At 52.2% G+C, this 25,541-nt stretch overlaps 1 protein-coding gene across 1 annotated transcript in view; it reads left to right on the forward strand.

The window, feature by feature from the left end:
* The first annotated feature begins 1,043 nt into the window (after positions 1–1,043).
* Positions 1,044–25,541, forward strand: part of FNDC4 (fibronectin type III domain containing 4) — a 45,304-nt gene continuing 20,806 nt past the window's right edge. The window contains 4 exon segments of the mRNA XM_074947248.1: positions 1,044–1,167; positions 1,170–1,253; positions 24,103–24,218; positions 24,843–25,047. Coding sequence (XP_074803349.1) covers positions 1,044–1,167; positions 1,170–1,253; positions 24,103–24,218; positions 24,843–25,047 — 529 coding nt within the window.

Consider the following 25,541-nt stretch of genomic DNA (forward strand, 5'->3'; position numbering starts at 1 on the left):
ACAGAGCCAAGGTGGCATCCAACTTAGCAGGTGAGGGCGCTGCACCCTTCTGTACAGGGGCGTGAAGGGACCCAGCAGCCAAGCTCAGAGCCCAGGGCAGGAGTCACCCACTTCCCCAGCTCTGCCAAGGCCTGACCCTAGCCAGCCGGGGTCTCTCAAGCCGCTGGGCTTGCAGCAGACCCCGTGCAGCTCAGCACAGGGCGCACAGGCCTCGGAAAGCTCCCCGGGACCTTTGTGCCCTGAGCTCCCTCTGCACCCGGTGAATTTCACCCCGGCCTGCAAATCGCCACCCCCCCTCAGTCACACCACGGCTGGGGCTGCGTTTCCCAGACCTCAGAACCAGCCCAGGGGACAAGTTCGTGTCTGCAAGGGCCTGTAACTCACGGAGCGCTCCCGTGTGACCCCAGCGAGAGCAGGGGAGGAGCACGGCCAGGTCCCCGGAGAGACCGGCACAGGCCATGGGGGAAACGCATCAACTGATCAAACACCCCCCCAGGCAGCGAGGCCATGTCACGGCATGAACACAGCCCTGCGGGAGCGGGGGGGGGTCTGGGGGGCGGAGCCGGCCGGCGCGGGGGGGAGGGGGGGAGACTGGGGGCGGAGCCGGCGGTGCGGGGGGGCCGGAGGGGGTCTGGGGGCGGAGCCGGCGCAGGGGGGTAGACTGGGGGGCGGAGCCGGCCGGCGCGGGGGGGGGCCTGGGGGCGGAGCCGGCGCAGGGGGGTAGACTGGGGGGCGGAGCCGGCCGGCGCGGGGGGGGCCTGGGGGCGGAGCCGGCGCAGGGGGGTAGACTGGGGGGCGGAGCCGGCCGGCGCCGGGGGGAGTCTGGGGGCGGAGCTGTCCGTGGTGCTGGCCGCGCAGGTCCCGCCAGTCTCCAGCCTGCGCGCTGCGCTCGGCCGGTGCCCGCCGCGTCCCGCCCCTGCCCCGCTGCGCTGCGGCTGCCCCCCGGCTCGCTGCCCCCCGGCTCGCTGCGCCGGGCTCCGGTGCGGGGCGCCGGCGGGGAGCCCCGCGCCCCTGTCCCGGCGGGGCCGCCCCCCGTGAGGCTGATGCCCCGGCCGCGCCCCCTGTCCCTGCGCACCGGCGCAGGGGCCGATCCCGCCGCGGCGGGCACGGAGCCCGGGGTTCCTGCGGCCCCAGCCCGGGGTTCCTGCGGCCCCCGCGGGCTGCCCCCGGCGGGGCCATGGCCCCCTTCCCCGCCTGCCTCAACTCGGCCGTGCTGGTGCTCTTCAGCTGCGACCTCTGCCTGGTGCGAGCAAGTGAGTGCGGGCCGGGGGCGGGCCGGGCCGGGCCGGGGTCCTCTGGCCGGCTTTGCACCGGGCTGGAGCCGGCGCCGAGCCCCGCAGCCGGCCAGACCCGGGCCCGGCAGCGGCTGCTCGGTGCGCGGCCGCGGTTGCGACCAATGGAAAAGCCCCCGCAGCGCGAAGGGCTCGGGGAGCGCCGGCTGCGGCAAGCGCCGGGCTGCGGGAGCAGCTTGCGCGGCGCTCGGGGGTTTAAGCGGAGGTTAGGACAGAGGCGTGAGGTTCCGCAGCGATCCGAGCCAGCCAGCGCCGGCCGGCGCCCGGGGTTCACCCCGCGCTGCGCTCCCCGCCGCCCCTTTGCCCCCCGCCCCCGGGGAGCGCTTGGAAGTCGGTTCTGATTTCCGACATGGGAAGGCAGAAGAACCCACCGAGGCGGGCTCAGTAGGGTATCCGGTCCTGCCAGCGGAGGCCCGCTGCCGAGCCAAGCACGGGAGAACGGAGAGCCCTGACTTAGCTGCCATGTAAACAGTACAGGTCCCCCTCCTTGCTGAAGAACAAATCTTGTTTACCATAGTCATACAAGCAGCCCCACTGGCCCAGATTCATCCCGGGTGTAACTTCATTGCCCCTGCTTGTGTGAGTAAGGGGGGAGGGGGACTCTGTTTTACCGAAAAACACCTGATTAATCTGTAGAGTTCCAAGCTCCTCCAAGAAGGCCAATGGCATTTTGGGATGTATAAGTAGGGGCATTGCCAGCAGATCGAGGGACGTGATCGTTCCCCTCTATTCGACATTGGTGAGGCCTCATCTGGAGTACTGTGTCCAGTTTTGGGCCCCACACTACAAAAAGGATGTGGATAAATTGGAGAGAGTCCAGCGAAGGGCAACAAAAATGATTAGGGGTCTAGAGCACATGACTTATGAGGAGAGGCTGAGGGAACTGGGGATGTTTAGTCTTAGAAGAGAAGAATGAGGGGGGATCTGATAGCTGCTTTCAACTACCTGAAAGGGGTTCCAAAGAGGATGGCTATAGGCTGTTCTCAGAAGTAGCAGATGACAGAACAAGGAGTAATGGTCTCAAGTTACGTGGGGGAGATTTAGGTTGGATATTAGGAAAACTTTTTCACTAGGAGGGTGGTGAAACACTGGAATGCGTTACCTAGGGAGGTGGTGGAATCTCCTTCCCTAGAAGTTTTTAAGGTCAGGCTTGACAAAGCCCTGGCTGGGATGATTCAGCTGGGGATCGGTCCTGCTTTGAGCAGGGGGTGGGACTAGATGACCTCCTGAGGTCCCTTCCAGCCCTGATATTCCATGATTCTCCTGTGCTCCTTGTGCCGGGCGCACTCAGGAAAGCTGATCCACTGCAGCTGGGTGTCACTGGTTAGCTCTGGGGGCAAGTCCTGGCTTCTTCAGAACATCACACCACATTCTGCACAACCAGAGGAAGGTTGCATTACCTTTTCATTTTCTACTAGAGATCACAGTTTAATCATGTAGGGTGAAATGCACCCATGCAGAGGGCCTGCACCAGGTCCCTGCATCACTGAAGCCCCAGCAAGCCCACACTGTAAGTACAGGAAAGTTACTAACATTCCCTTTAGATGTCATTGTCTGCTTTGCTTATTTATAAAGCAGCTGAAATTAAGAGCTTCAGGTCAGCTCTACTTGCTGGAGTGCAGGCCAGTTTTTAGGCTCACAGGTGCCAGACTGCATCAGACCCAAGGCCCACCTAGCGCAAGGTGCTGCGGCTGGTACCAGTGCTGCAGAGGAAGGTGAGAGAACACCTTAGCCGCAAAAAGAAAAGGAGTACTTGTGGCACCTTAGAGACTAACCAATTTATTTGAGCATAAGCTTTCGTGAGCTACAGCTCACTTCATCGGATGCATACTGTGGAAACTGCAGAAGACCACAGCCGCAGTTAGGGATAACCTGCCCCACACTTTAGTCCTCATCCTGGTCTCTAATAATTACAGATCATCTTAAAACCTGAAGCAGGAGGTTTATGCTTCCTGCCAGAACTTTTGTTATCATTAACTATGATAACTCTGGATATTCTTGTTATCCATATAGCTCCAGTCCCTTTCTGAATGCTAACCCTTGGCCTCAATGACTTCCTGTGGCAGTGAATTCCATGGGCTGATTATACCTTGTGTGAAAACATATTTCCTTTTATCAGTTTTGAATTCCCCGCTTTCAGTTTTTCTTACTGTCCCTTCTTTCTTGGGTTATGAGATGGAGAAAACGAGCTCTCAATCTACCTGCTCTAAACCAGTCTTTATTGTAGGTACTTCCATCATAGCTCCTCTTATTCTTCTCCTGAGGTAACAAGCCCAGTCATTTTGATCTCTCTTTTTCATGTCCTTGATCACTCTCCTTGCTCATCTCTGGGCCCCTCAGGCTTTGCAGTATCCCTGTAGATGGGAGACGGTCACTGCACACAGGATCTGAAGTCTGAAGCTGCACCATTTATATATATGACGGCATTAGGCTATTCGTCATCTTATTTTCTATCCCATTCCATGTGCAACTGAACACGAGGATGTTTGTTTGTTTTTTGCCAACAGCTCCACACTGAGCAGAGATTTCACTGAACTGTCTACAGTGACACCCAGGTCCTTTTGTGGGCTGATACAGTTTAATTTAGAACCCTGTAAGCTGTACAGATCGTTTAAACGTTTCACTCCAATGTGCCTTACTTTGCATTTATCACCATTGAATTTAATTTCCCGTCAGATTGCCCGATGCCCCGCTGGGTTAGGTCTCTCTGAAGTTCCTCACAGCTCTCTCTGGTCCTGACTGACCTAAAGAATTTTGTGTCAGTTGCAGATTTTGCTCCTTCACTGTTCATAGATTCATACATCCCAAGGCCAGAAGGGACCCTTGTGATCACCTTGTCTGACCTCCTGCATAACACAAGCCCTAGGATTTTCCTGCATTAATTTCTGTTTGAACTGGAGCAGATCTTTTGGAGAAACGTCCCCTTTTTATTTAAAAAACTGCCAGTGGGGGAGAAGCCACCAGAGCCCTTGACAAGTGGTTCCAGTGGTTAATAATCATGTTAAAAAATTGTGCCTTATTTCCAGTCTGAATTTGTCTAGCTTCTGCTTCCAGCCCTTGGCTTGTGTTCGGCCTGCCTCTGCTAGACTGAAGCGCCCATTATCAAATATTTGTTCCCCATGTAGGTACTTACAGTCTGTGTCATCACCCCTTAACCATCCCTCTGTGACGCTCTCTCCCCTTTCCGGCTCATTAATCAATATAGTAAACAATGCAGGACCAGTACTGAGCCATGTTGCTGTTAACTTCAGCCAGGAAGTTAACTGAAAACTGACCTTTTAATTCTGCTCTTTGCTTTCTGGAGCAGGGGGCCTGGGTCCTGGGTCACCCACACCTTGGCTAAGTGAGTTTTCTCACCTTTGTGTGCCCTCGATCCCCAGCCCAAATGATTTATCCAGAGGTCACAGGAGAGACTGAGCAGGCCCCCATCAGAGTATTCCACAGCCCAGTGGTTAGAGCACTCACCTGCCAGGTAGCTCAAATCCCTTCTCCCCAAACCAGCGCCTCCCCTCTCCCTAAAAGTTATGAGGGAGCTCCTCCTCCACCCCCTGAGGGCACCTACGGGATCAGCCAGACGCCTATCTTCCCCCAGCCTGGGACTCGCCTGGAGCTTAGGTGGGAGAGAGGTGTGCAGATGCCCAGAGGGAGGCTGCAGGTCACCCGCTCAGAGGTGGAAACACAGGTGCCAAGGGAATTTTCCTGCAGACACACAGGCGCTGGCTTCCTCCAGGCCCCAGGCCCTACCCCCACCCCGCCTCTTCCCACCCCCGCTCCACCCCAGGCCCCACTCTTGCCCTCCCCCTTCCCCCAAGATCCCATCCCCACCCTACCTCTTCCCGCCCCCGCTCCATCCCTGCCCCACCTCTTCTCACCCAGTTCCGCCGCCTCCCCTGAGCGCGCCCCCTCCCCACTCCTCCCCCTCCCTCCCAGCGCCTCCTAAATGCTGCAAAACTGCTGATCACGGCGGGCGGGCGGTGCTGGGAGGGAGGGGGAAGAGTTGGTTGGGGGGAGCTGGCTGCTGGTGGGTGCTCCAGCCCAGACTCATGGAGTCGGCCCCTATGTGCATCTACCTACGTGCCAGGTGAGCTTAGGCACCTGCAAGGTTCAGTGGGAGTTTTGTGCAAACCTGGGACCTAGGTGCCTAACTCCTTTTGTCCATCTAGTCCTAGGTCCTGATTCACGCAGGCGCAGGTCCGCTCTTGGCTTCCCCTGGAGCTGAGGGCGCCCAGCACCTCTGAAGATCAGACCCCAGGTGTTTCAGCTTAGGCACCAAAACTCAGTGGGCACCTTTGGAAATGCTGCCCTCAGTTAACAGGGGTTAGGCAAGAAGCCAGAACCACTTGCACAGCTGTTCAGTGGGATGGAACCAGGGTGAGGCTGGGCTCTGGGGTGTCTGCCATTCACTCTGCCACAGGGCAGGATGGCATCCTGCAGGAGGGATCGTCAGCTCTTTACAGCCATCAGCTCTGTCAGGGGCCAGTTAGCTGCCATTTCAGCTCACCCCCATACAGTGTTCTCTTCTCTCGGTGTTACAACACTTCGAAAAGGCCTGGACAGCTATGGATTGAACAGCTATGGAAGCCAGGAACGCGTTTTGACCCTGCCCGTGCCGAGCACAAAGAGGTCGCATCAGGCAGCTCCTGCTTCCTTTGCCACCCAAGAGAAACACAATGATCCCGTACACCTTGCCGCAGATTAACATTTCAGCAGGGCTGTCCTCAGAGGCTGCAGGGACTTGGGCGCCGATTCTAGCCCTAAAGCTGCCTGTTGATGCGACACAAGCTGTCCTCCAAGGTGATCAGTGTGTTTGGAGAGTGGAGCATCCCCCCTCCAGCCCAGCTGCTGTTCGGGGATGGGGCCCAGGGAAGGAGGGTCTGCAGCCTGTGTTGTGTACATGAGTGTGGAGGGGCGGGGGGGGGCGCACTGGACCTGCAATCTCTCTTCTGTACGTGGGTGTGGAGGGGCTGGGAGGGGGGGCACTGGGCCTGCAATCTCTGTTCTGAACGTGGGTGTGGAGGGGCTGGGGGGGGGGGCATTGGGCCTGCAATCTCTGTTCTGTACGTGGGTGTGGAGGGGCTGCGAGGGGGGGCACTGGGCCTGCAATCTCTGTTCTGTACATGGGTGTGGAGGGGCTGGGGGGGGCACTGGGTCTGCAATCTCTGTTCTGTACGTGGGTGTGGAGGGGTGGCGGGGGCGGGCACTGGGGATTGCCAAGGCAGTACTGACTGGCCTTCTGGCACATCACGAAATACAGAGATGGAGGGAGGGTAGCTCCGGCTCACCAGGGATCTGTGCTAAATGACACATGCAGAACCCCATCCAGATCCCTGCCCCCCTGTTTCCCACAAGCCCCCTTGCTGCCGCCTGTCTCCCACTCCAGCTGTGGCAAACCCTCTCCCTGCCTGGGAGGCTTCATGATCGGGAACCCAGGAGGCAGAGCCCCGGCGCACAGCCTTCCCCGGGAGGGCAAGGGCCGCTGAGGACAGAGTCTGTGGCGAGCACTGGCTCTGGAGCTGATGCGCTGGCTGGTGGGTGAGGCACAAGGCCTTATGGGCTAACATGGATGAGAGTGTGTCCAGCCCTTCAGAGCCTGCGGAGGTCCCAAAGGACGGAGAGTGGAGCTCCTAAACCCCTGGAGAGAGACTCCGGAGCTTTCCCTCAGGATATGGGGGCAGGGAGCTTTCCCAGAGCCCAAGGGGCTGCCCGGCAGCCAAGGAACACAACCATTATTGCTCCAGCCCATCTCGCACTGTCCAGGCCATGCTCTGGGTGCACTGACTTCGATGGGAGCTGCAGGATTGGGCCCACTGCATACCTCTGTACTGAGCACAAGGAAGGGCGACTGGAGATACAGCAGTGACTGCCCCAGGCATCATGGCTCCATACAGGATGTGTGTGTGTGGGGGGGGGGGGGGGGTAGAAAGAGTAGAGTAATGCTGGGCTGAGGAGACAACCGTCAGGCAGGCTGCAAGCACCTCTTCAGACCTCACTTCTTGCCTGTGACCTTCTTTGGAAAGGGGGCAGGTGTGGGTGTGTTATAACTGCATGCCATGGTGGGAGTGCTGGGGACTAGATGACCCAGCCAGCAGCTGCCTGGCGTTAGCAAGGAGCTTTCCCAAGAGCAAGTGTCTCTATGAACCTACACAAGAAACAGAAATCTGGTAGTAACAAAGGTCCAGGGGCTGGAAGCTGACAGACACAAACAGACTAGAAACGAAGCACAATTGTAACACTGGTTATTAGCCATTGGAATAATACATCAAGGGTTGTGGTGAATTCTCTACCACTGGCAATTTTTAAATAAAAATTGGATGTTTTTCTAAAAAAATGTGCTTTTCTTCAAACAAAAGTGAATACCTGTGATATGCAGCAGGTCAGACTAGAGGAGCCCAGTGATCCCTTCTGGCCTTAGAATCCACGAGCAGTGGAGTAGCAAAGTCTGCAGCTGACACAAAATTCTTTAGGTTAGTCAGGACTAGTGTTCCCTCTAATTTTTTACATCTATGTGCAGAATAAATTTTGTTATGTGCATCAATATGGAGGGGAGGTGTGACATCACCTTCATATTGGTACACATAACAAAATTTATGTTCGGGTTCGGTGTGCGGGAGGGGGCTCAGGGTTGGGGCAGAGGGCTGGGGTGAAAGGGAGTGCAGGCTGTGGGGTGGGGCCAGGGATGAGGGGTTTGGGGTGCAGGCTGCCCTGGGGCTGTGGTGGGGAGAGAGGACTCCCATGAGCCCTCTCTTGCACCAGCAGCTCAGGGCCAGGGGAATGGTGCCTCTCCCTGGCCACGGCAGCTCCAGCGGAGCTGGGCTGGGCCGAGGGAGGGGCTCTTCTCCTCCAGTCACAGCAGGTCCATGCTGGGGCTGGGTCAAGGGAGGGGCTTCTCTCCCCTGGCTGGTCTGCGCTCGGGCCTCTGGGGGGGAGGTCTGCTCTGGGGCCAGTGGGGAGGGGCATCTCTCCCTGCCACAGCCCTGAGCCCCTGTGTGGGGCTTCATAGGAGCTGCGTGGCCGTGTGGCTTAGAGGGAACTTAGGTTAGGACCAGAGAGAGGTGTGAGCAATGTGAGAGACCTAACCCTGCTGGGCGATGAGCAACATGATGCCAAGTTAAGTTCAATGTCAATAAACACAAAGTAAGCCATGTGGGAGGGGAAAAGGCACAATGGAGGGACCTCGAGAGGTCATAAAGTCCAGCCCCCTGCACTGAGAATGGACCAAGTAAACCTAGACCATCCTGAGATTTGTTTGTCCAACCTGTTCTTAAAAACCTCTAATGACGGGGGATTCCACTACCTCCTTTGGAAGCCTGTTCCAGAACTTAACTATCTGTATTGTTAGAAAGCTTTTCCTAACGCGTAACAAATCTCCCTTGTTGCAGATTAAGCTCATTAACTCATTACTTCTTGACCTACTTTTCAATGAACATGGAGAACAATTGGTCACCATCCTCTTTATAGCGGCCCTTAACATATCTGAAGACTGTTATCAGGTTCCCCCTCACTCTTCTTTTCTCAAGACTAAACATGCCCAGTTTTTGTAACCTTTCCTTGTAGGTCAGGTTTTCTAACCCTTTTATCATTTTTATTGGTCTCCTCAGGACTCTTTAGTTTAGCCACACCTTTCCTAAAGTGTGGTACTCAGAATTGGACAGTGCTCCATCTGAGGCCTCACCAGTGCTGAGTAGAACAGGACAATTACCGCCCATGTTTTACAGATTATATTCCTGTTAATACACCCTGGAAAATAAGCCATTTTTGCAACTGCATCACATTGACAACTCATTCAATTTGTGATCCACTATAACTCCCAGATCCTTTTCTGCAGTACACTGCCACCTAGACAGTTATGCCCCATTTTGTAGATGGGCATTAGATTTTTCCTTCCTAAGTGTAGTTGTTTGCACTTGTCTTTACTGAATTTCATCTTCTTAAATTCAGACCAATTCTCTGACTTGTCAAGGTCATTTTGAATTCTAATCCTGTCCTCTAAAGTGCTTGCAACCCCTCCCAGCTTGGGGTCACTTGCAAATTTTATAAGCATACTCTCCACTCTATTATCCAGGTCATGAATTAAGATATTGACTAGTACCAGACCGAGGACTGAACCCTGGGGAATCCCACTAGATATATTCTCCCAGTTTGTCAACAGACCATTGGTAATTACTCTTTGAGTATGATCTTTCAACCGATTGTCCACCCGCCTTATAGTAATTTAATCTATGCCACTTCTCCCTAGTTTCCTTATGAGAATGGCATGTGGGATTGTGTCAAAAACCTTAATACAAAAAAATCAAGTTGTAGCATGTCTACTGCTTCCCCCCATCCACTAGCCCAATAGCCCTGTCAAAGAAGGAAATTAGGTTGGTTTGGCATGATTGGTTCTTGACAGAGCCATGCTGGCTATTCCTTACAACCCTCTTTATCTCATGGGGTTTACAAACTGATTGTTTAATCATTTGTTCCAGCATCTTTCCAGGTATTGAAATTAGGCTGATTCGTTAGGCTGTGTTCTCTTTGTTCCCTTTTTAAAGGTATGTACTATATTTTCCCTTCGTCAGTCCTCTGAGGGCGCACCCACCCTCAAAAATAATTGCTAATGGTTCTGAGATTGCTTCAACTTTTGGGAAAGGAGGAGCCTATTCAGGAGGGATGGGCTCCACCTAAACCAAAATGGAACCAGACTGCTGGCATGTCAAATTAAAAAGGTCAGAGGAGTTTCTAAACTAAGGGCTGGGAGAAAGCCGACAGGTGTGGAGGAGCATGCGTTTCAGGCAGACTCAACACAATTAATATTAACAACAAGGGGGAAGCAACACATTCCTTGATAGGGAAAGAACAGGTTACAGATCGTTTGGATAAGTTAAATGTATTCAAGTCAGCAGAGCCTGATGAAATTCATCCTATGGTACTTAAGAGTTGATAAGGTACAGACAGGAACTGACAAGAAAATCAAATGAAAAAGAGTCCCATTTAATTACATCACATAATGGCAGACAGCTAAAAAGTGACAAATTCTGTAAGTGCTCATATACAAATGCAAGAACTCTAAATTCTACCATGGGTGAACTTGAGGGCCTGATATGAAGTGAGGATTTGATGTAACAGGAATCACAGGAACTTGGTGGAATGAGGATAAAGCAATGGGACACGGTAATACCAGGGTACAAAATATATAGGAATGACAGAATAGGTTGTGCTGATTGGGGAGTAGCACTAAATGTGGGGAAAAAAAACCAGAGTCAAATAGAATAAAAATCTTAAATGAATCAAACAGTACCATAGAATCTCTAGGGACAGAAATTCCATGCTTGGATAATAAGAGTATAGCAGTAGGGATATACTACCGACCACCTGACCAGGCTGTTGATGGTGATTGTGAAATGCTCCAGGAGATTGGAGAGGCTATAAAACTAGAAAACTCTGTAATAATGGGGGATTTCAGCTATCTCCATATTGATTGGGTACATGTCACCTCAGGACGGGATGCAGAGATAAAATTTGTAGAGATAATTAATGAGGTCATCTTGGAGCAGCTAGTCCTGGAACCCACAAGGGGAGAGGCAATTCTTGATTTAGTGCTAAGTGGCGCACAGGATCTGGTCCAAGAGGTGAATACAGCTGAGCCATTAAGGAACAGAACCACGGGCGTGCGTACGGGGTGTGCCCAGGCACGCCCTAATGTCTCAGAAAAGTGGCTTTGTGTTTTCATTTAATCGCATGATACGCTCTTTTAGTTTTAAAGTATGGCTTGTAGTGTTATGCAATCAGCGCCGAATTGCGTAATATAGATGTTGTAGAAATGTATAGAAAGCCTGCGTTCGCTCGCAGCATGCGTCCCCACGACTACGGCGCTGCATTACCATTGGTCCTCCCCCCCCGACTATTATTCTAGAAAATTCTTTGACCTCTAAGCGCGGCCGCGTCCAGCATGCCCAGCGCAGTGTCTACAGCATTTGTAATGTTTCAGAGTAACAGCCGTGTTAGTCTGTATTCGCAAAAAGAACAGGAGGACTTGTGGCACCTTAGAGACTAACCAATTTATTTGAGCATAAGCTTTCATGAGCTACAGCTCACTTCATCAGATGCATACTGTGGAAAGTGTAGAAGATCTTTTTATACACACAAAGCATGAAAAAATACCTCCCCCCACCCCACTCTCCTGCTGGTATTAGCTTATCTAAAGTGATCACTCTCCTTACAATGTGTATGATAATCAAGGTGGGCCATTTCCAGCACAAATCCAGGGTTTAACAAGAACGTCTGGGGGGGGGGGGGGGGAGGAAAAAACAAGGGGAAATAGGTTACCTTGCATAATGACTTAGCCACTTCCAGTCTCTATTCAAGCCTAAGTTAATTGTATCCAATTTGCAAATGAATTCCAATTCAACAGTTTCTCGCTGGAGTCTGGATTTGAAGTTTTTTTGTTGTAATATCACAACCTTCATGTCTGTAATCGTGTGACCAGAGAGATTGAAGTGTTCTCCGACTGGTTTATGAATGTTATAATTCTTGACATCTGATTTGTGTCCATTTATTCTTTTATGTAGAGACTGTCCAGTTTGACCAATGTACATGGCAGAGGGGCATTGCTGGCACATGATGGCATATATCACATTGGTGGATGTGCAGGTGAACGAGCCTCTGATAGTGTGGCTGATGTTATTAGGCCCTGTGATGGTGTCCCCTGAATAGATATGTGGGCATAGTTGGCAATGGGCTTTGTTGCAAGGATAGGTTCCTGGGTTAGTGGTTCTGTTGTGTGGTATGTGGTTGTTGGTGAGTATTCGCTTCAGGTTGGGGGGCTGTCTGTAGGCAAGGACTGGCCTGTCTCCCAAGATTTGTGAGAGTGTTGGGTCATCCTTCAGGATAGGTTGTAGATCTTTGATAATGCGTTGGAGGGGTTTTAGTTGGGGGCTGAAGGTGACGGCTAGTGGCGTTCTGTTATTTTCTTTGTTAGGCCTGTCCTGTAGTAGGTGACTTCTGGGAACTCTTCTGGCTCTGTCAATCTGTTTCTTCACTTCCGGAGGTGGGTATTGTAGTTGTAAGAACGTTTGATAGAGATCTTGTAGGTGTTTGTCTCTGTCTGAGGGGTTGGAGCAAATGCGGTTGTATCGCAGAGCTTGGCTGTAGACGATGGATCGTGTGGTGTGGTCAGGGAGAAAGCTGGAGAATCTTTGTTGCGTGTACTCTATTGAAATAGCATAACAAGCCCGTGGCTTTACGTTTTAATTCAATCATATGATACCCCCTTTTAATTTTAAAATATGGGTGGGTTCGTTGTTAAGAGAAGAAAAGGAGCCGACAAACCGAATGATAATGAACGTGCTGATCGTTGTGCAAATACCTCGGACTCCTCGGTTAAGAACGTACCCGAAGAGAAAGCCGCCACCAGTTCCAGTGCGTGCAATGAACTGAGCAATGACCAACAGAAACAGACTTCTTCTCTTAGCTCAGGTCAGTGTAGCTCTTCTTCAAAGCCATCAAACGTTCCCTCTGATGACCCAGTCTGTGATATTCCAAAAAATAGATTAGAACGCCAGTCTCTATTATCTAGAGGTCCTTATCAGCCTAGATTGAGCATGTTTCCTAGAAGTACCATAGGGAATAAACAAAGAAGTTTTCAGTCTGACTGGTATGAAAAGTCTAGGTGGTTAGAATACAGCCCATCAAAGGATGCAGCATTTTGCTTTTACTGCCGTTTCTTCTCCTCTAATGATGCAACAAACAAAGGTCACACTGATTCAGTATTTATTGATAAGGGATTCAGAAACTGGCATGGGGCTAATGAATGTTTTAAAAACCACAAACTGTCAAAATCTCATGTGTTGAGCTGTTCTTCATGGTCAAGTTTTAATGAAGGGAAACCTATTGATGTATTCTTGGATGAGGGCAAGCAGGCTTATCTGTCTAAACAAGAAGAAGAACGGTGCCAAAACCGAAGTGTAATGGAGCGACTTATTGACATTGTTCTGTGTTTGGTGAAAGGTGGGAGACCATTCAGGGGTCACGATGAAAAAGCTGACAGTTTTGATAAAGGTTTATTTCTAAATCTTGTCAATATGCTCCAAAAATATGATCCCGTAATGGCAAAGCATGTGCAACGATCTCCTCGAAACGCTACCTCTCTGAGTAATCGCATCCAGAATGATTTAATTGTGGCCTTGCACAACGTTGTGCAACAAAAGATTGTGTCTTCACTAACTGGAAAAGTGGTCTCAATAATTGCCGATGACACTACTGACTGTGGACACCATGAACAGATGTCCATTGTGGTGCGGTATTTTGACAATGAAAAACATAGTCCAGTTGAACATTTTGTATCTGTTCAGAGACTATTAACAGTTGATGCTCAGTCTATTTTTGACCAGTTAAATGACGTCCTTGGCATTCTTAAAATTGACGGGTCATCAGTGACGTCTGTCGGTTTTGATGGCGCATCTACTATGTCTGGATGTACTGCGGGAGCTCAAATGAAATGTAAAGAAAGAAACCGTGAAATACTCTATGCACACTGCTATGCGCCTTGTTTGAACCTCGTCCCAGTAGATGCATGCACTTCAAGTAAACAAAACAGAACCGTCTTTGATTTTTTTGGTGTTATTCATTCAGACTCTTTATGCCTTCATGGAGGGGAGTCCTGTGCGACATGCAGTAATGGAGAAGATTTCACAAGAAGTAGGATCCCAGTTGAAGACTTTGAAGTCACTATCAAACACAAGATGGGCATGCAGAGCAGAAGCAGTGGCTGCTGTAAAACAAAAGCTGATCCATCATTTTAAAAGCTTTACAAGAGATTATCGAAACAACTCGCCTTGCTGATGCTGAAATAAAAGTCAGGGGCCTTATCCATGAACTAAATTCGTTCAAGTTCATCTTTGCCCTTCACATGATGCACCCTATTCTCTAGATGGTGGTAAAAGTGAATAAGGCTCTTCAAGCTCCAGATCTCAATTTACTTACTGCAATGACAGGGGTGAAAAGCTTGTGTAACTCTTTGGCTGCAATGAGAAGTGGCCCAGAATATTTTCAATCTATTTTCAATGACAGTGTGAAAATGTGTGTAGAGAATGATATATCGATGCCCGCAGTTAAGAAGAGAAAAACGTCCACTTGTATTGATGACGCATTTGAGTCCCAGCATCACTTTGATATAAAAGAGGAGCAGGAGAGAATAACTTCCTTTTCCCCACTCCTAGACTCAACGATTACCGGCATTGACCAGCGATTTGAACAGGAGACTTGTAAAATTGTGACCGCAACGGGAAAACTGCTGAGCTTAGACATTGGCAGGGACGATATGAGAATCACTGCCAACAAATTTAAAGTGTCCTTGGATGAGTTGGAAGCTGAAGTCGGATTGCTGCGGAGTTATGATGGATCTGTTCCTAAAGGTAGCACTACGAACACCACCAGAGAGTGGCTTGATTGGCTAACGGAATCGGATCAGTCTTCCATGTTCCAGGCCTTTTACAAACCTATTCAATGCTTTGCAGTCTTACCTGTTACAAGCTGTTCATGTGAAAGAGCCTTTTCGAAACTAGCACAAGTAAAAAACAAACTAAGAAGTACAGTGTCCCAACAGCGCCTCAACTCACTTGTGATTTTGTACATTGAACAAGAATTGGCTTTGTCAGTTAATTACAATGAGGTGATTGAGGAATTTAAGTCCATAACACCTGGTGAGCAACGTCTCATTCTCTAGGACAGGAAGATGAAGAAACCTTAATCTGTTTTGGTCAATTTGGGTTAGCTCATTATCTGGTTAAAGATAAAGATCATGAAAATTGACTGTATCTTTGTATACGCCTGGTTATCACTCATGTAAAATTTGGTATTTTGTGTCTCATTTTTTAAGTTTGTTTTTTTAAAGTAAAGTTTAGTTAATTTAAAAAAAAATTAAGTTTAGTTAAGTTTTAGTTTCTTAGTTTGTTTGATGAATAAAAATAAATGTCCTTTATGATGGAGTATACAATAATTGTTTGCCTTTAAAAAAATTTTTTCCCTGGGTGCACACCCTAATGAAATGTGTTGCGCACGCCTGTGACAGCAACCATAATGTAATTAAATTTCACATCCTTGTGGAGGAGAAAATACCAAAGAAGCCCATCACAGTAGCATTTAACTTCAGAAAGTTCACTTTAAAAAAATGAGGAAGCTAGTTAAACAGAAATTAAAAAGATAGTCACAAGAGTGCCATGCCTGCAAGCTGCATGGAAACTTTTTAAAGACACCATAACAAAGGCTCAAATTAAATGTATATCCCTAATTAAAAAACCTAGTAAAAGGGCCAAAAAAGTGCCTTCATGGCTAAACAAAGTCAAGCAAGTTGTCAGAGGGAAAAAGACATCTTTTAGGGTGCATTAAAAATTGGAAGTTAAATTTTACTGAGGAAAATAGAAAGGAGCATAAACTCTGGCACAACATGGGTAAAAATATAATTAGGCAGGACAAAAAAGAATTTAAAGAGCAACTAGCCAAAGAGTCTGTCAAGGTTCCTTCCCCACTCTGAACTCTAGGGTACAGATGTGGGGACCTGCATGAAAAACCTCCTAAGCTTACTTTTACCAGCTTAGGTTAAAACTTCCCCAAGGTACAAACTATTTTACCTTTTGCCCTTGGACTTTATCGCTGCCACCACCAAATGTCTAACCGGCATATAACTGGGAAAGAGCCCTTTTGGAAACGTCTTTCCCCCCCAAATCCTCCCAAACCCTACACCCCCTTTCCTGGGGAAGGTTGGATAAAAATCCTCACCAATTTGTATAGATGACCACAGACCCAAACCCTTGGATCTTAAGAACAATGAAAAAGCATTCAGATTCTTAAAAGAAGAATTTTAATAGAAGAAAAAGTAAAAAGAATCACCTCTGTAAAATCAGGATGGTAAATACCTTACAGGGTAATCAGATTAAAAACACAGAGAATCCCTCTGGACAAAACTTAGAGGAGAGGAAAGTGATCAGGAACAGTCAGCATGGATTCACCAAGGGCAAGTCATGCCTGACTAATCTAATTGCCTTCTATGACGAGATAACTGGCTCTGTGGATGAGGGGAAAGCGGTGGACATGTTGTTCCTTGACTTTAGCAAAGCTTTTGACATGGTCTCCCACAGTATTCTTGCCAGCAAGTTAAAGAAGTATGGGCTGGATGAATGGACTATAAGGTGGATAGAAATCCGGTTAGATTGTCGGGCTCAACGGGTAGTAATCAATGGCTCCATATCTAGTTGGCAGCCGGTATCAAGCGGAGTGCCCCAAGGGTCGGTCCTGTTCAATATTTTCATTAATGATCTGGAGGATGGTGTGGATTGCACCCTCAGCAAGTTTGCAGATGACACTAAACTGGGAGGAGAGGTAGATACGCTGGAGGGTAGGGATAGGATACAGAGGGACCTAGACAAATTAGAGGATTGGGCCAAAAGATATCTGATGAGGTTCAACAAGGACAAGTGCAGAGTCCTGCACTTAGGAGGGAAGAATCCCATGCACCGCTACAGACTAGGGACCGAATGGCTCGGCAGCAGTTCTGCAGAAAAGGACCTAGGGGTTACAGTGAACGAGAAGCTGGATATGAGTCAACAGTGTGCCCTTGTTGCCAAGAAGGCCAATGGCATTTTGGGATGTATATGTAGGGTCATTGCCAGCAGATCGAGGGACGTGATCGTTCCCCTCTATTCGACATTGGAGAGGCCTCATCTGGAGTACTGTGTCCAGTTTCGGGCCCCACACTACAAGAAGGATGTGGAAAAATTGGAAAACATCCAGAGTTGGGCAACAAAAATAATTAGGGGACTGGAACACATGACTTATGAGGAGAGGCTGAGAGAGCTGGGATTGTTTAGTCTGCGGAAGAGAAGAATGAGGGGGGATTTGAATGCTGCTTTCAACTACCTGAAAGGGGGTTCCAAAGAGGATGGCTTTAGACTGTTCTCAGTGGTAGCAGATGACAGAACGAGGAGTAATGGTCTCAAGTTGCAGTGGGGGAGGTTTAGGTTGGATATTAGTTAAAACTTTTTCACTAGGAGGGTGGTGAAACACTGGAATGCATTACCTGGGGAGGTGGTGGAATCTTCTTCCTTAGATATTTTTAAGGTCAGGCTTGACAAAGCCCTGGCTGGGATGATTTAGTCGGGGATTGGTCCTGCTTTGAGCAGGGGGTTGGACTAGATGACTTCCTCAGGTCCCTTCCAACCCTGTTATTCTATAATTCTATTCTATGATTGGCCAAGTCTTCCCCCAACAGCATGGGGATGGGATAATCATCATAGACTGCAAAAGTCCACGTTCCTGACCAGCCCTTGTACTCGACAGGCAACTTGGCTGTAGGCAAATTGAAAGAGTTGGACTTGAAGGGTTGAATAGTCACTTGGATCTCTGGGTTGATTAAATTGGGGTCCACTAAGGAAGCGTGGATAGCCGACACTTGTGCTCCGGTGTCCCTCCACGCGGTGACCTTCTTCCCGCCCACACTCACAGTTTCCCTCCGCTCCGAGGGTATCTGGGAGGTATCTGGACCTGAGGACCTCTGGTGTGATTCCGGTGCAATGAACTGTAATCTGTTTGGGTTCTTGGGGCAGTTGGCCTTTACATGCCCCAGCTCGTTACATTTAAAACATCGTCCAGCTAACAATAAAAAAAAATGTTTAAGTACATGAGATGCAGGAAGCCTGCCAAACAATTAGTGGGGCCTCTGGCCCATGGAGGTGCTAAAGGAGCACTCCAGGAAGACAAAGCCATTGCTGAGAAGGTAAATGAATTCTTTACATCAGTCTTCACTGCAGAGGCTGAGGGAGATTCCCACACCTGAGATAGTCTTTTTAGGTGACAAATCTGAGGAACTGTCCCAGATGGAGGTGTCAGTAGAGAAGGTTTTGGAACAACTGATACATTAAACAGAAATAAGTCACCAGGACTAGATGGTGACAGGGCCCCCCCAACTCTAAATCTGCCACTACCTACACCCGCCCAGCCCCTGCCCCGCCTCTTCAGCTCCTGGGCTCTTCAGCCCCCTCTCCCAGGCCTGGGGCTCCCGCAGGGGTCTGTCCCCACAGCCAGGCTGCAGGGAGCGGCCGACCCATTGCGCCCGGCGGGGGAGGTGCATAGTGGCCCTGAGCTGCTGGAATCTTCCTGCTTCCTCCTCCACCCTCCCGTCCTGCAAGCGTAACCCACACACCTCCTGGGCTGGGGTTCTGTCCCCTCGAGTGCACCGAGGCCACTGAGAGAGAGAGAGAGAGAAAAGGAGTCTGCCCACAGCCTTAGCTAAGCGGCAGGTGGCTTGTAGCTCGTGCACTAAGCGCCAGAGGTCCCTGGTTTGATCCCACCCGCCAGCGACCCATAAGGACGGTGTTGCTGCTGCCTCGCCTCTCCTCTCCCCAGAGCAAAATGTCCCCTGGCGCCTGCAGGGGCGGGGAGAGAAAGGTGGGCCTGCCTCTGCTTCCACAGTCGGCTACCCCAAGAGGTGGGGAAGTGGGGCAGACATCCCATCAGAAAGGGTTTCCCTTAGTGGAACTTTCAGGGGGGTCAGATGTAGTGCACCCCCAGCTGAATCGCCCAACCATGTGACCCTGCCCCTCACTGAGACCTCAGCCTCCCTCTCCCCAACCCAGCCACACTGTCCCCCTCTGTCCTGGGGACCCCCCCCACAGTGCTCCCACGCTGACACAGCCACACCACTGCCTCGGTTCTGCCACAGGCTTCTCCCGGATTCCCGCTGCAAAGCCACGCTCAGTCAGCAGCCCCACAAATCCTCGAAGGGCTGCCTGAGCAGCTCCGGCCCCCTGCAGCTTGGAATACGGAGGAAATCCCAGAACAGGAGGAGAGCTAGTGTGCTCTTAGGCTGGGTACAGGGCATTGGTCCTGGGCAAACAACAGACACCCGCCACCCTCTGCTCTCTGGCCCTGCAGACCAACCTCCCCTCTGGCTTCCAGTTCATGCAGATCCCGCCAAACCTCAGCCTGGCCTGTCATTCAGCCCACGTCACCCGCTCCTCCTCCCCATTTCATCCACTCTGCCTACACAGCCACCCCCATCTTCTCCCCGCTCTCCCCAGTGGGCCCACCCAACGGGTGCTTGTTGGGACACCCTTGCAGGCAGGCTCTGCCCCCATCCAGATCCATCCTGGAGTCCCACTGCAGGAAAAGGACTGAGAACTGACAGACTGTGGGGGCCCAAGGGGTGTGCGGCACACAGCAGGTCTGACACTGACGGGGCCTCTGGGCACCCCCAGATCGAGCAGTGGGTCAGCCCGCCTCTCAGCTGCGCATGTCACAGTCTTCCCCACACTTCCTCTTCCACACACCTTGGACTGCGAGCTCTTTGGGACGGCTGAGCCAGGCCTCCTTCATGCTAGCACAGCGCTTGGCACGGCACAGCACGCGCGGGGGGAAGCTTTGCACATGCCTATCCCTGGACCGCAACAGGGCTCCTCTCTCGAGCCCCTGCTCAGCAATGAGCGTGTGCGTGTCTGCATCATCCGTGTGCTCGTTTGTGCATGCATGCTGGTTTGTGTGTGTGTGCAGGGGACTCGTGGGTCACACTGTGGCCCTTAATAAATAGCAAACCAGCATGGATTAACACAGACCCCGAGAAGAGCAGCTAGTGAATGTTGGCACCACTGTCTGTGTCAGCTGGACCCTTATCTGGCCTTATCTGCAAGGCACTTGTACAGGGCCCTGGACCAGGAGTATCTGCTTAGATCCCCAGGCCAGATAGGCCCACTGTGATCAGCCAGTCTGACCCCCTGTATCGCACAGCCCAGAGAGCTGCCCCACACTCCTTCCGAGAGCAGCTGTTAGAAAAACAGCCAATCTGGACTGAAAAGTGGTCAGTGCTGGAGAATCCACCACAACCCCTGGGAAATTGTTCCAGTGGGCAGTTCCCCTTATTTCCATGGATCGTGTTGTACCGGACTCTGCTAGACTGAAGAGCTCATTGTTAACTATTTGTTCCCCATGTAGGTACCGACAGATTGTGATCTAATCACCCTGTCACGGGGTTTACTGCTCACCCGTGGGGCGCCTCCTTGTGGTTCATCTGCGGATTAGCTCTCAACCCATGTGATGCTCCCTCTTCATGACTTGGCCCTTCAGCCAGCTCACTACAGTCCTCCCCTCCCACAAAGTCCCTCTGGATAAGCTGTCTCAGGCAGTCTTCCAGTCCACCTCCCAGGGGAACCCAGGCCCGCCCACTATTCCAGCTTCCAGCCCAGGGACCCTGTGTCTAACAACCACCAGCTACACACTCGGACCTGGCGGCTGTTTCCCTGGGCTCCCATCCAGGTGACCAGAGTTTCCTCTGCTCCCGGGGGCTATTTCACCAGGACTGGCTGGAGGCACCAGCAAAGCAAACACTGCTTGGGGTGACACAATTCCAGGGGGGACATTCCAGCCCCCCCTTTCCCTTTCTTTTTTCTTGCTTGGGCAGTTGCACTCTCAGAGCTTGGGGCAGCAAAAACCCTAGAGCTGGCCCCTGTATTTCACCTGCTCTCAGGTTCTTGCCAGAGTTTGTATTTCCCAGGGAAGACCCCAGGGCTCACTCCCCCAAGGCCACCTGCTTGTCTCTTGGCAGGGCCCCTCTCAAGGAAACAGTTGCAGAACTCCTTCCTAGAGCCTCCTCTTGTGCCTTACGTCCTGGTTTTATACTTGCTCAGCCTGCCCCTGCCCAGCTGGGCATCATCAGTGAGACTGAGCAGATCAGCCCGGACTCTCTTCCAGGTGCAGCCTGTCGTGAGGTTAATGGCCCTTTTTACCTACTCAGGCCTTGTGTGGAGTAGAAACCCCCTCACGCACTCCTTAACCTTCTCTGGGTTCAGCTAATCAGGCTTAGCAATAGGCTCTAGAGCTCTCAGGCAGGTTTTCTAATCCTTTAATCCATCTCATGGCTCTTCTCTGACCCCTCTCCAATTGAGGAATATCCAGGGCTTAATTTGTAACGTAAAAGGTGCTGGGACTCAAGCAATTTTTTACATTCGTAACTGATGCAGCCCAGAGGTGCCAGGGCTATGAGCTGCCAAGCCCTGGCACAAATTAAGCACCGTCAATGTCCTTCTTGAATTGGACACAGTATCCCGTCAGTGGTCGCACCAATGCCAAATAACCTCTCTACTCCTACTCAAGATTCCCATTGATACATCCCAGGGTGACAGCCCTTTTGGCCATAGTGTCACACTGGGAACCCATGCTCAACCGATTATCCATCACGACCCCCAAATCTTTTTCAGAGTCACTATTTCCCCGGGTAGAGTTTCCCCATCCTGTAAATACAGCCAGCATTCTTGGTTCCCAAATGTATATATTTAGCAGTATTGAAAGGCATATTGTTTGCCTGTGCCCAGCTTCCCAAGCAATCAGTACCTGTTTTCTTCATTATTTACCACTCACCCAATTGTTGTGTAGTTTTACATTTTCTTCCAGGTCATTAATAAAAATGTTAAATAGCAAAGGGAGCACCACGCCCCCCTCACCCCGCTTTCCTGGCTGCCACCTGTGGGAATCCCCAGTCGGTCACAGAGCACACGACCTGCTCCCATGTGCCTCCTCCAGGCCTGAGCAGCAGTGCCCTTACCCCTGTAGCCGGCCTGCGTGACTTTGTGGATGGAGGTGGGGTGCCCAGGGCCAGAGTGAATAGATCCCTGCCCCACCTGGGCTGAGCCCTAGGAGGGCCCAAGGCCATAATGAGTTTGAGGGTCTCCTTCCTTGGGCTGGAGGACGCAGGAGGGCCCAGCACCCACGCCAGAGTCCTTGGTGACCTGTGGGCTCAGAGGAGCTGAGCACAGTGCAACCCCAGACAGGCCAGCACAGCTTGGCACCAGATCTCTGTCCTGCGATGCAACGCAGCAACAGAACTAGCAAAGCCAGCCCCCCTTAGTGCTTGGGCAACTTTGAGTATGTGCCTGTCTGCACACCCAGGCACAAATCCCCTCCCTACCAGCATGCACGGATGCTAGTTACCCCACCCAGCCCCCACTGGCAGCCCTCTGTCCAGGGTGAAGCAGTCAGATGCAGAGGCCTACATTTGGAGAGGAAATGGCTTTACCTCCTCAACTCACACTCCCTTCAGCTGCTCGGGCCATGAAACACGTGCCCAGCCCCACGCTGCGCTGGCCAAGTCCTGCACTGTGCCCTAGTGTCCCTGCTGGGCTTCTCCTACGAGCCCAGGCACCACGGAGCCAAGTCAGGGGTTACTAATGGGTTTGCTGCATCTCTCCAGCTGGAGCCTCAGGCTAGTTCCCTACCCTTGTTTCAAATCTCTCGGGGTCCTCTTGCATCAATGAGTCCTTCTGCCAGTCCTGCGCCTCTCATCACCTCACTCCCATGCAGCCCCTGCTCCAGGACCGGCTGGGCCGGATGTTCAAACACACCGTGCCCTGTCACTCTGGGCGTGCACTAACATCTGTGCAGGCTGGTGGGGACAGGATTTGTGCCTGGGTGTGCAGACAGGCACATATGCGACATTCCCCAAGCACTAAGGGAGGCTGGCTTTGGCTGTTTCTGCAGCTGCTTCACATTGCTCAGGACAGAGACCTGCTGCAAAAGCTGCTGTGGGAGTTTCTCTGCTGCTATTTCAGAGCTTATTCAGGAAGTGAAAACAAAAGCAGGGTGAAGGGAAAGCAATGCCCAGAGTGATGAACACCTGTCATGGTGGGGCTGGGGCTGGGGCCCTGCAGGAAACCCAGTGAGTGGGAATCGTCAGGCAGTCAGGGAGCTTAGGGAGCCCTTAAAGATCTCTCCTTAGATGGGCAGGGACCATGTCTCCTCTAGCCCCCAGCACAACAGGCCACAACCAACAACTGGAGGGGCACTGGAAGTGGCTGCATCAGGCTTTTGCCTTTGATAGGACCTTTGCAATCTGGAGCGGAAACTGTAATGTGCTTTAAAACATCCCTGGGAGTGGGCAGTGCTGCCGGGGCTCACGGCTGCAGTCATCGTCCGCTGCTTTCATGCGTGGCCTGGGTTTGCGCCCATTTCACATGGAAGCCATAGCATCCACCAACACTGGGGTTCACCCGGACTGCACATCTCCCTTCTGGGTGCTGCAAACCCCCAGGGCTCCACAGCCTTTCAGCCCTCCTCCTGTAGGGAACAATTTCTACTTATCGGAAAAGAAAACACCAGCACAAAGTGGCCACTTTCCAGCTGGCTCAGCAAAGGATGGCCTGGCCTGGAGCATGGCAGGGCTCCCAGTTTGGCCTAGGAGGAGGTCCATTGGGCTGGGAATCAAGGCAGCAGGTGTCCCTAGCTCTCTGCCCTTTGCACCCTTATCACTGAGCAAGGAGGCTGACAAGCACAGTCCCTCCATCCTACAGCTCTCAGAGGCTGCAAAAGGTCACACCTGGCAGAGCAGGGAATAGAACCTACGTCTCTGCCGTGGGAGACCCATGAACGGACCAGCTGAGGGAAATTTGGGCTGCTGGTACATCCTGTTCGCTGGGGCCCCACCCCCTCCCGTTTAACTTTATTTACATAGACACTACAGCTGCTTTAGGGGGACCTGAACTGAGACCCTGGTACAATTGTCTCCCCCTCATCAGCCCTGCCCATGGCTCCTCCACTTCCCCACTCTGCCTCTCAGAAAGATTAGGCCAAATCTGCGTGCTTGGCTATGCAGTCTGCGCACGCTGCGAAGCCCAGTCAGACCATGGCAGAAGGGCTGTTGCTATGGACATCCTCAGATGCCGGTCGTTGTACAGGCTGGTTGGAGCTGGGACCCAGGCAACAAAGCAGTTCGGTAATTTTATAGCGCACAAAGTGATCTCGGTCTTGTCCCCGCTCTCCTGCACACTGGCTTTCCGCTCCCTCCCCTGGTTCACAGATAGGCCGCCGGCCCCAGTCAATGTGACTGTTACGCACCTGAAGGCAAACTCCGCCACTGTCTCGTGGGATGTCCCAGAAGGAGACGTCATCATTGGCTATGCCATCTCACAGCAGGTACGACAGGCTCTGCCCCCAAGGTGTCTCTGCCCCTCCTCCCCATAGTCTCCACCCTGCCTCCCCTTCCCTTTGGGAGGGCTTTCCCGGGAACCCCACCCCACCCGAGGGATGCACCATGAGCAGTGCTGGCCATGGGTTACGCAGGCTCCTTCTTCCTTTTCTGGCCATCCCACTGCTGGGGCATCAGCTCTGACCCCACCCATCTCTCATCATCCTCTCTGGGGCCAGCAGGCCATCGGGCCTCCAGCGGGCAGGACTGACTTGGCCCCACCCTCCTGGCCACCCCCACCTTGAAACCCCTCTACAAAAGGGGTGTGCTTCAGGCCGGTCTTGAGCCCCATCCCCTCCCTGCTGCCCTGGGCGCGGTCCCCACTCTGGGCGGGGCTTTGCAAGGGAGGAGTTTGTCCGTGTGACTGTACAATGGCATGGGGGACTCTAGAAATACTGCTATTCACATGACTATCGCCGCCCTGCACGTGAACAGCCCAGCAGAGTCTCCTAGGAGCTCAGAGATCACCATGCCTCCACCCACCCACGCTGGCGACTTGCCCTCACTAACCCGTTTCCAGAAGGGCAGGGGAGCCCTGCCTGTGACTGACAGTGTCTCTCCCACTCTGGCAGCGGCAGGACGGGCAAATGCAGCGGTTCATCCGGGAGGTGAACACCACGAACCGGGCCTGTGTGCTGTGGGACCTGGCGGAGGACGCAGACTACATCATCCAGGTGCAGAGCATCAGCCTACATGGAGAGAGCCAGGCCAGCAAGAGGGTCCATTTCCGGACCCTGAAAGAGACCGATCGCCTCCCCTCCAACAGCTCCAACCAAGGTAAGGGCAGAGCCCTCGCTGTGCCCTTGCCACACGCTCTGGTTGGGAGATTGGTCACTGGGCCCTGCGAGGTAGATTCCCTGCGGGGCCCCACAGCCCACGGAAGCAGGTTCTGGGAACCGAGGGGAGTCGGGGCTGCCACGCGGGAATCCCCGTGGGGGCAGCTAGGGCTGGTGCTGTATTGCAATGCCGAGCTACACAGGAGCACTGGTTAAAGTCAGACCCCTCGCTGTTCAGCCTGCCCCCAGGTGAGGGGGCAGAAGGGGGGTGGCTTGCAGAGGGGCTGGAAAGAGGCTCCTGGGGGCTCTTGGCAGGGGCTGTGCCCGGCCCTGGAGAGGAGCCATCTGTGCTTGGTGCAGAAGCCGCCTCCGCAGAAGCCTTTCGTTCCCCGCTGCACGCTCAGGGCTCCTGGGGCCGGCTGCTCAACGGGGGACAAGGAGACACAGCTAGAACCACGAGGCTGTTGCAATACTCATGCAGTGTCCCAGTGTGGC

The sequence above is a fragment of the Natator depressus genome, chromosome 3, assembly GCF_965152275.1.
Source record: "Natator depressus isolate rNatDep1 chromosome 3, rNatDep2.hap1, whole genome shotgun sequence".
Classification (NCBI taxonomy): domain Eukaryota; kingdom Metazoa; phylum Chordata; order Testudines; family Cheloniidae; genus Natator; species Natator depressus.